The following is a 10,851-nucleotide window of genomic DNA, read 5'->3' as shown; positions in this document are numbered from 1 at the left end:
TTCTGATGTATGCAATGATGTAATAGATCAATAATAGTAAGGTTGAGTCATGTATAAATAGAGGTCTTTGTGGAAAGAATGGATCATCTCGAGCTAGAAACCATTCTCTTTCCTTAAGCTCTTTTCAAAACCAGTTTTTCTGGAAACCCCTTGTATACAATAGAAACCTTGTATAGATTAGAAATAAAATTTCAATCTTTTGATATCAGAAAAATATGAGTTTCTAAACTTCCTATCCCATAAATTCTTGATAGATTGAAGAAGATAATTTCTTTCTTACTTTAACAAAGAAAGAATTTTCTTTACTGAAGATCTTTACTCGTAATTCTAAGAAAAGATACAGTGAGAGCAGAAGCTGAAATAGCAAAATTCCCATTGAGGCAAGAGGCCGTTTGAGGGAGCAATTTGCAGATTCAGAGCCTGAATGTCACTCGATTCTAAGAATACAGATTTAAGATCAAAAGTAAGATAAAATTATTGTCTTTGTTAAATTTAGAAAGAATCCTTCTAATATCTTGAAAGAATCATAGGAATTATTACTTTTCATGTTTGCAAAAAACTTATATAACATATTATTATTCATAAAGTTTGCAAAGAATTATCTGAATAATGCCAGGTTATACAATTAAAGGAATAAATAATCTGTTAGAAAAATTATTGGAAAAAATAAGAAATATTTTTGCTCAACTAGAGATTATGGATATTTCATCTAAGAAATATAATAATCTTAGTAAATTACATGACAATTATATTACAGATTATGCTAATTTATTAGATCAAAGGATGAAATTATATATTAAAACTCGAAATGAGAGAAATAGAACTATCCCAATAAATTAAGGATATCTTGTGCAAAATATGACAAATCCTTTCATTAAGGGTATTATAGACATTTTACCAAAAATGAATAGTAGTAGGCCATTTATAAAAATCTCCCCCCAACTTCCTATGTCTATTCTTCTTCCTACGCCATAAATGTCAGCTTTTAAATGGACCTAATTTAATTTTTGTTTGAAATCTCACACTTCATATTCGGGAAATGCTTTTAAATGGACCTAATTTAATTTTTGTTTGAAATCTCACACTTCATATTCGGGAAATGCTTTTAGAGAAAGTTACATGAACCAACTTCTTTTAAACTCTTCTAACTCTCAAAAGCACTTTCATAAGATTAGTCAAACGGGTCGAAAAGCAATTTTTGACATTTCAAAAATCATGCTACACAGACCAGTCTGTGAATTCTATAACAGAAAGGGCCAGCACCACCCTTTCACCAATGTTCGCCTTCTTCACCTGCTACCATCTCATATACCATAATCACTCAGAATGATCAAGTCTAGCCACCTCTTCCGCGCCAACTGTATTTAACAGCCCAGATTTTAAAGATTCCCAACGTGTTACTATATATTAAAAAAAGTAAAAATTAAATTAAATAGACTTATTCCATTACAATATCTGTTGTTTACTCATTTTCTACTCTTGCTTGGTTGAAAAGTTGTATATCAAAAGCCATGTCGAATGATTTGGATCAATAAATGAATCACTCACTGAAGTGATTTCTTCCATATTATTTTTCAACCAAATAAATCATGGGCTTCAGCTCTAAGGTCCTCATGAGGACATCAGATTTGTAAGAACAAAATGGACCTTCCAAATATGAGCACTGAAATGGCATACATATCTAAGTACATAATCAAAATACAAAGACTGAATACTATAAAACCTAATCAATACAGGGAACTGTTTTTTGCTTCGACAGGTCGACTATAATGTTCATCCATCACCTTAGAGGTCTTCAAATGCTTCTTGTCCTTCGGAGAAACTCCTAACCAGTTCTGGATTAGCTCAAATACTTTATCGTTGTTCAATAGTCCCCGGTGACTGGCACAAACCCCTACTCTTTCAACTGGATCAAGATTATCTGCCTGCATAATGAATTAAAAGATATTTCCGGAAAAAAAAATAGGGCTTATACAACAAATGCTCAAAGATCAATTCGATTGAAGTCAATAAGTTGAAGAAAAATAGAGCATAGGCAACTTTAAGTTACTCTATAAAAACTCCTGCAGGCCTTTTATGTTAACTTCATTGTGTGAAATATTAGAATTCTGCTCAATAAACAACTAAGGGAGACTCGTATAAAGAGATGTCTAAAAATCATGCTGTAGACTACCTGTCAAATCAGATAGAACATCAATTCGAAAAGTGGAGATATTTGTACCTTTGCTGATTCGGCAGGGACAGTTCCATCACCATCGACAAAAGAGTATTTAGGCTGAAACAAAATTAGGACATACACCAAATGAGTACTACCATTTTCATGTTTGGAGGTGCGGAGAACGGATCTTCCAGAGCTTCAGAATAAATACAGCTCATGTTTCTTAATATAACTTATATATGCATAGCCATTAGTCACTGATGCTGTTATGTAATGATGGTTTATGGAGTTGAATTTAATCATATACATCTATTGACAAAGCATAGAGCAAGACGTGTACATAATGTGTGCACAGCTACTACTATTATATGGGGATCAATATAGAAATGGAACGCCTCAATACAAACTACGCCTGCATGTATTCAAATGACATAATTAATTCAAGTTAGCCCTCTATTTGATGGTCATTATTTGGGATAACAACATTCTGAATAGTGATTTTAAGGAGAATATGTTGTTAAGTAGTGAAAATTTTGGATTTACGTGCTACAGAATATTTTATTGTGTGAATGTGTGATTGAAAATGAGTGTGAAAAAAAGAATTTTCAAATAATGGTTGTCAAACAGGGGCTTGCTTACATCGGAGTGGCATATCGCAGATAGCTCATCGATGGGAGAAGATTCTGAACCATAGCTGCAAGAGGGACAAACAGGTACACATTAGTTGTGCTCATGATTCAAATTATTAACGAAGTTCAATGAAAGAGGTGTGTGTATTATGGACAAATGATCTGCTAGTTTGCACACAAATTGAATAAAAATAACACTATTAAAGGATGTTATATCAATGTTGGGTGGCATTTCATTCACTGTGAAAACTGTGTTTACATTTGAAAGTTTAAAAAGCTGCTTAGAAAACTGTAAAAATAAAAATAAAAAATTTCAACACAAATAGGATCTCTTCCATATAATTCTACCAGCGGCTAATCAATGACAAATTAGTTTCTCACATGGATTTCTCAGCTACAAACTGGAAATTTTGGGAAAGAATTTCGCAGAAGGCAGAAGTATTGCATAACTATAGCATATTCTAAGCTAATAAGGCTAAAAGGGACATGATTAATTAGAAACCCACTTGCAATATACGAAAGGTACCAAACTCTTAACATATTTTGTAATATTTGGTTCTTCTGGTCTATACTTCTATGTGATGAGATTAAGACTGCATCACTGCAAGCAAAAAGAAAGGAAATTTACAAGTTTGGGCCTGTTGTTTTCTGGGCATTTATATCCAATTAGCATGTGCATATTGAGCCCCCGTTTGACTCCCATTCTATAAAAACTCACTTTTTCCCAAACTCATTTTCAATCGCACATTCTTTCAATAAAAATAATTTCAAACACACACTCAACTTTTCACTACTTTTCAACTACACATTCTCCAAAGCATCACTGTTACAAAACATGTTCTTTTAAAAAAATGGGGTTCAAGCACACCATGAGATCTGTTTCACACTTCCAAAAAAACAGAAATCTCTTAACCTGGTTTCAGCACAAGTCATGAGGTATTTTCAGGTGGCTTAAACAGAGATCAATTCTTTCCCGTATATTTCAGAAGCATAACCATGCTCATTTTATCGAAACAAAAATGGACCAAGAAACTGCGAAAACAGGAACAATGAGAAAAAGTTCCTTTAAACTTGATCGAATAAGAGGTCCGGGCAAAAAGCAAATATTCAGGGCAGGCTGATTGATGCAAGCTAATTTTTTAATATTTCTCAGTTTATCTGTTTAATCTATTTCTGAATCAATTACATTTAACGGTAGTAGTAACAGGGAATGTACACACTACTATAGTGATATTTTATTCAGTGTGTTTTGTCCAACGTTTATTTGATTTTGGTTGGCTTGATCTCAGATTCTCAGTAGAAGGCATCTCTTAGAATTGGGTTTATTATATGTATATAGTCTTTAGCCAAAGAGTAGGGAGACCATAGTATTTTTATTTCTACATTGTTCTTTATTCTCAATTGTTATGAATGGACATTTCTTGGTGCAATCTCATGGAGCTTTAAATGAGAGATAATTTAGCCACATACCAAACATCAAAAGGCGTGTCAAAAGATGTCCCGTAGATGTTGTAAAATGATACCCCTTTCGGAACTTGAGTTTTATTGAGAATTTGCCGAGTAACAGCAGCCCATTTAAGAATTGCCGAGTTAAAAGGTAGAGGGATTGTTTTTCCATTGTAACTTAGCTGCAAATTAAAAGAAAAACATTACCAAAATAAAGATTGTAAAACTATGACAGAATATGCAGATATATTAATGTCCCAAAAGTACTACCATGCAAAACCAGAATAAGATAATAGTTAGACCATACAATTCAAGGAAACTAAAACGATCAAACAGATAAAACTATTGTATCTGTCATCTTTTAGCTAAAATACTTCGAGGTAGTCTCCTAGAATAACCTATATAGTCAGAAAAGAGACCAGATATTCAATCCCCGTGAAACTCTATAACGAAACGTCCACGCACAGAAGGAAGAAACGAAACTTGAATGGAACTGAACGAGAAACTTCTAAAAATGAAGTAAACAGATGTTCCAGAGCTTCCTTGCTTGACTCAATGGAAAAACTCCTACGAAATAAACGTCTAGACTAAAAGCTTCACGGGATATTCTTGTTTGTAATTAATAACTGATATTAGTACAAGACAAAGCTTTGATCTTAGAGAGAATCTTTTGCATTCCAGATTATTTATTCCCTATTACACACCGACAAGGACGTGTGTCCGACGCGCAATTTTTTTGGAAAAAGCACTAATATAGTATAAACTTAGTTTTATAATTCTTATTAATTTTTCTTGTTGAAGTATTTTAAATATAAGTACCTATTTATTATTAATAATAACTTTGAATTAAAAATATAAAATATGTATAAAGGAACAAAAATAACAATGGTAAGAGTTCGAGCATCGGTATCTGACATGTGTTTGACACACACACAAAAGCCTAGTTGAAGTGTCCATGCAACACAACTTATTCCTTACCATGAGGGTGGGAAAAATCATTAAACAGCCAAATGCTTTACAAAAGAGTTGGAAGAAAAATTCCCAACCTAGCAGTATTGTAGAGTCTGGCATAGAATAGATAGTAAAAATATAAGAAGGTGCAAGCTCACAGACTCATCCAATCATCTTCACGGTCACAACCGACCTATAGTTTCATCTCATCATTTTCCACAAGAAAATACTAATATAAAAATGGGAAGGTGGAAGACAAGGTGCTTCAGTACCAAAATAGAATAAGCTAAAGTCTAATTCAAGCATTTCACTCAGTGTCTCAGATCCATTTACTTGTGGAATATGACCCGATAAAGACAAAACTAATTGTTTCCCAATCCAACACCAGGCTATATCATTCACAAGATAATAACAAGGATTAAAAACATAAAACCAAACCTAGACTATTCAAAAATCACAATTTTTTCTGCTAAATGAAGCTAAAAAGGGATTACCTCGTTATTTTTTAATGCTTCTTCAAAAAGAGAGACACTTTCCTCAGGACCATAAGATTCAAGTTCAACAGACGTTTCTCCATCATCATTGGATTGCTTTCGCCATACCAGAATCTCGGGTTTCTTTTTCCAATTGAAATCAATGTTCGGCAGCATCTCATAAATCGATGGACACTCCACAAGCTAAGCATGATATCAACGAAGTCAAACCGCAAAGCAAGAGAAGAAAGGGATAACTCAACCAAGAGATTGCTAAAACAAGTACAGGGTTAAACAACGTAAGACTGACCATTTCTAGATGGAAGCAAGTAAAGATGATAACTTAGAATGTTTGAACCAAGTTCCTACTGCTTGCATGAACAAACTAATTATTATAGCAACCTGATGAAAATATATATCTAGGAATGCCTATCTATTCACTTTCAGATTTCTCTATTCATTTCTAATTCTAGGAATTGAATCTGTGTTCCAAAATGAACAATCATTTATCTCATTCTCAATAACTCCTCGATGCCAGCATTGTTTATTTTACATTGTTTCTATCAATTTTCTCGCGTAACCACTTTCAGACATGCCTAGACATAAAGTAGATATCATTCTTCTGTGGCTTGGAATGTATCATATATCAGTGTGAATGCTAGAATTCAAAACATAAACTGCCTTTCCTTCATTCATACTGTAAATCTTTGAAGCTTTCTAATGAATCGAAGTTTTTGAACGACAGCATAAGCCTATATGCTTTCAATTTAAGGGTAATACACGCGCGCGCGCGCGCGTGTATGTGTACACGTGTGTACATATGTATATATATATGTTGGATCTATACTCTAAACCTAGAGGTAAGGCCCAATGATTTATCCACAGGTGGGGGATGGTGCAAAATTCTCCATTTATGTTTCATCCATTTATGTTTCATTGGAGCCAGAGGCGGAGACAGTGGGGGCTTTGCTGGGCTGTAGCCCAGCAATGCCCCCAGCCCATGTAATTTTCTAAGAAAAGATTTTTAAAATGTGGCCCAAGTCCATTCCTCACAAATTACAAATACCACCCACTATGACAGAAGATGATCAACAAAATAATTATGTCAAGATACAAAATATTATATACCATCTAACGTGACTAAACTAGTGTTCATACAGTGTCATATCATCAAAAACCGGGTTCCAAATTCTTGGTGAAATAAAAAAGAATAAAAATTTAACCCAACCCAAAAATTAATTTTAGCCTAATTAACTTCATTCCCAACCAAGACCAATGTTCAATTATTCAAATTTAAAGAGTTCACTTATAATCAAATTAGTTTATTATATAACAAATAATTCTTATTTATTAAAGTAGAGATAAATAATTTATTGTAACATGTCAAATGTTTGACTAAGCTTAAAAGTAATTAATTTTTTCCTAACGTATTTCTCATATATTACTTATTTATACTTGTGAGTTAAAAATTTATTTATTTCGACCACGAATGGATGTTATTATAAAAATAAGTAATTTACTCTATATTTACATTTATTAGTTAAAAATATATGTGTTAGAACTTTGTCGTGAGGATCCAAAAATATATTTTGACCCACTTGTCATTAGCATCAAGAGTTTAACCTTATAAACTAAATCTCGAGTGGCAAAGAGTATCTATGAGAAAAATTCAATTTTCAGCCCGTCCTAATATATCTTCCTGGCTCCACCCCTGATTGGAGCCTAAGAACTCCTGCTAAAACATAAATGGATTTTTATTTTAAAAGAAGAATCAAAGTAACTGGAATAATAGAATCCAAATAACCAATATATCAATTTGCACAAGAACAGTGACATCGCCTGCTTCGTGTTTAGACCCGACCATAATGCATACAAACGTCAACCCCAAAAACTGCAAAAATCTTTATCATCTGATATTTGACAAACCAAATACGGAAAACACGCTTGACTTTTGTACTGCAAGATAGTATTTGGGTCATTGTGTGAAGAACTATGATGAAGGTGTGCATGCTTATTATACCAAACAATAAAATAAAATAAAAAAGATTCAAATTAAAGACAACAAAGAAAAACAAGATGAAGGGTAGTATAATTTTCCACACATCCAGAAAGATTATTTCAAGAGAATATTACCAGTTGATGCATTGACCACCTTGACACAAAAAAATAGCTTTTAAAGCCTTCAACAAACTGCACTCCAGTTAGTAGAGTGTCATTGATACATCCTGGTGCCCCTGTTAAAAAGTTATTAGGTTCAGTATGTAAGCTCACTTAGAGAGAACAAAAATGAACAAAACATAAATGGTTCAGTTGTGCAACAGAATATTACAGGAAAGAACTCAATTGCTAAATGGCAAGGCTACTTATTGTAAAGGTTGGTTCTAAATGATCGCAACATTTCTGAGAGGGAGAGAGATGGCAGCCCATCAATATGGTACCTCCAGCAATAGTAAGCCTCTATTGAGCATAAATCTTGAGGAACAGCTGGTAAATAATTAATGTTAACATAATCAACTGGTATTTCATGTCTAAGGGGTCGGAAGAAACCACCTTCATCTACTTCAAAGTGGATAAAAAAAATACAGTGAACAACTTTTTCTCACATACTAAAATATCCTAATGAGCATAAAATATGGATTACCGTCCCACATGGTAAGAGATCTCCATGAAGGTTACCATACCAGAGGGACCAGGTCACTATGATGTGAGGGAAGAAAGGAATGGAAGTATTGAGAGCTCAATTCAAGACAATACTGCACTCAATGTTTAATAAGGAGCAATACTGAGGCATTCTACCTTTATGAAGCAAGGTGTAAGTAAGATTCAAGACAAACTAATAAAATAATTCAAAAGAGTATAAACATAAAAAAACATGCTCATAGTAAACCATCAATCATCTTCAGAATAAATAATTATATTAAAAGTCTAACTCCAAAAACTCATAATATGTTTAGGCCCAAAAATATAGTAGAAAATTTGAATCCACTTGCAGTAATAAAAAGCTTAGAAAAAGCAGACATACTAGCACACGCCTCATCTGCCTTGAGGCTTAAGCCTCGGTTAGTCAGTGCTTAAGCCTCAACACGTGGCACTTGAGGCATAAGCTTTGAGGTGCTTAATGAAAGCCTCACATGAGACACACATCAAGGAGTAAGCCTCAAACAGCTTTTTAAAACATCGAATGCACTAGATTGTTTTTGTCATCTCTAGGAATTCCGGAATATCCTAGGCCATTGAGCATTTGAAGAAAAAATTTATGTGAACAAGATGTGCAACCCTTTAGCACCTTAATTAATATTGTAATACTCATTGTGTAGAAAAATCAGTTCAATGTGTGAATAATGCAAATGTTTAGTTTTCATATCATTTTATCTAACTTTATATATTTTGCAGGCAGGGGTGGAAGGAAATGGAAAACAAAAATAAATAAATAAATAAATTTTAAAAAAGAGAGAGAGAGAGAGAGAGTTCAGAAACATCATTATTGGTTTTTCCAACTAAAATGGTTATGATTAGCAGAGTGCAAAAGCAGCTAGCTACACAATATTTTTAAACCATGTATCATACTTCAAATTCAATGTGTCTAGCACGATACTAAACTAGATACAGGAACACTTACCTTGAAAGGGAGTCGCAATGGTAATCCACTTGTTTACATATTGGGAGAATACCTGCACAGTGAAGATTATATCAAGATTTTTCCAGTTAAGGTATGAAATCATTAATGGAGTCAAATTGTTTGAATAAATATTATGACAGCACAAGAAAATCAACATTTGCAAGCAAACAAAATTCTAAATCAAATATGTATGACTAGACATAATCTCTTGTTCAAGCCTTGAAATTGGAACATTTTATGCTCAAATTCTTTTAGGGATTACGTTGTTATCATATATGATTTAGGAAAAAATCAAGATTCCTATATGCACAAAATCAACCTTGTTACTTATTGTATTAATAAAATGCCCTGATCACATGATCTTACTCATAAACTAGTAAACAACGAATATTCAGTAAAAATTAAATATAAAAGAAGCTAGAATGCCAGTCAAGACGAGAACAACCAGACCCTTAATACTTAGCTTGTTAGCATGATTTTAGAAAACCCTGGTCACAAACTCAGAAACCTGAATTCAAATGATATTTAAATTTCTGTTTAGCCTACATTGACTTTATAAAAGGGGGGAAAAATTAATCTTTGAACAACAGCATTAAAATTTTATTCGGACAAAAAATCAGGTGTGTCAATCATAGGAATGTGCCAAAATACAACAGCACCATCCCTAATAATAAACAACTACTATGTGAACCAGGATGATTAATTCTCAAGGACTACATTTTTCTGTTTAATTGATGGCAAGACTCGAACTGGATATGAAACAAAGTTCATAATTAGAGAAGTCACTAATGAACTTAGACTTACATCACTATGACGAGAGATAAAACATAAAATCAGCAATCCACCCATCGAATGTGAAATTAGGTTAACTTTCCTTCCCCCAGAAGCTTTATAAGCANTATATTATTTTATTTCTGGTCAAGCTTAAAAGATTCAATCATTAAGCAAACAAATATATGGGTGGTCGGACTTGTCTCAGACAATATAGTTGATAGTTCTAGATGATAATTTGTCCCACGCTGCATGGTATATAATTTCAGAAAAACTATTCTCTTTTGGTTTCCAGATAGGCAGTAAAATGTGAAGCAATGGTACAAATTATGCTACTGCCTACTGTTCTACATGGAGATCTAGTTCAGCTTATGCTTATCACAGAAATATCAACCCAAGAAAAAGTCAAATATAAATTAAGTCCTATTCACAATTAATTTTAAGGTCACCAATATGAAGCCTTTTTCACCATTTTGTTCAATCTCAACAATACAATTTAGATGCTACCATTTCAATCCAAGCAATATCTGTATACGTAAAAGGGATAAACCCTCAAAAACAGATGCAAAGGAAGCACAGCCCAATCAGAATGACTAGTCATGTTTTTCAATTACATGGAAGTTGGGAACTAACAATTGCACTTTATTATCTGAGGTTGTAAAAAATTATTCTCTACAAAATAGAGGAAGTAGATATCATGCATCGTTTATGATGGAGCCAAGCCCCCCCCCCCCCCCCCCCCCCCCCCCCCCGCCCCGGTTTTTTTTTTTTTTTTTTTTTTTTTTTTTTTTTTTTTTTTTTTTT

At 33.3% G+C, this 10,851-nt stretch overlaps 1 protein-coding gene across 1 annotated transcript in view; it reads right to left on the bottom strand.

The window, feature by feature from the left end:
• Positions 1–1,512: 1,512 nt before the first annotated feature.
• The window catches only part of LOC111408461 (phospholipase A(1) LCAT3-like), a 12,076-nt gene continuing 2,737 nt past the window's right edge, over positions 1,513–10,851 (bottom strand). Inside the window, exons 3-10 of the mRNA XM_023038216.1 lie at positions 10,081–10,177; positions 9,277–9,328; positions 7,791–7,891; positions 5,679–5,861; positions 4,258–4,415; positions 2,798–2,852; positions 2,222–2,275; positions 1,513–1,925 (exon numbers count right to left, since the gene is read on the bottom strand). Of these exons, the coding sequence (XP_022893984.1) occupies positions 1,728–1,925; positions 2,222–2,275; positions 2,798–2,852; positions 4,258–4,415; positions 5,679–5,861; positions 7,791–7,891; positions 9,277–9,328; positions 10,081–10,177 (898 nt within the window). The 3' untranslated portion in view covers positions 1,513–1,727. The remainder of the gene's footprint in view (positions 1,926–2,221; positions 2,276–2,797; positions 2,853–4,257; positions 4,416–5,678; positions 5,862–7,790; positions 7,892–9,276; positions 9,329–10,080; positions 10,178–10,851) is intronic.

This window comes from Olea europaea, chromosome 13 (assembly GCF_002742605.1).
Source record: "Olea europaea var. sylvestris chromosome 13, O_europaea_v1, whole genome shotgun sequence".
Taxonomy (NCBI): Eukaryota; Viridiplantae; Streptophyta; class Magnoliopsida; order Lamiales; family Oleaceae; genus Olea; species Olea europaea.
Note: the sequence above shows the minus strand (reverse complement) of the source record. Positions and strands in the feature narration are given on the sequence as shown.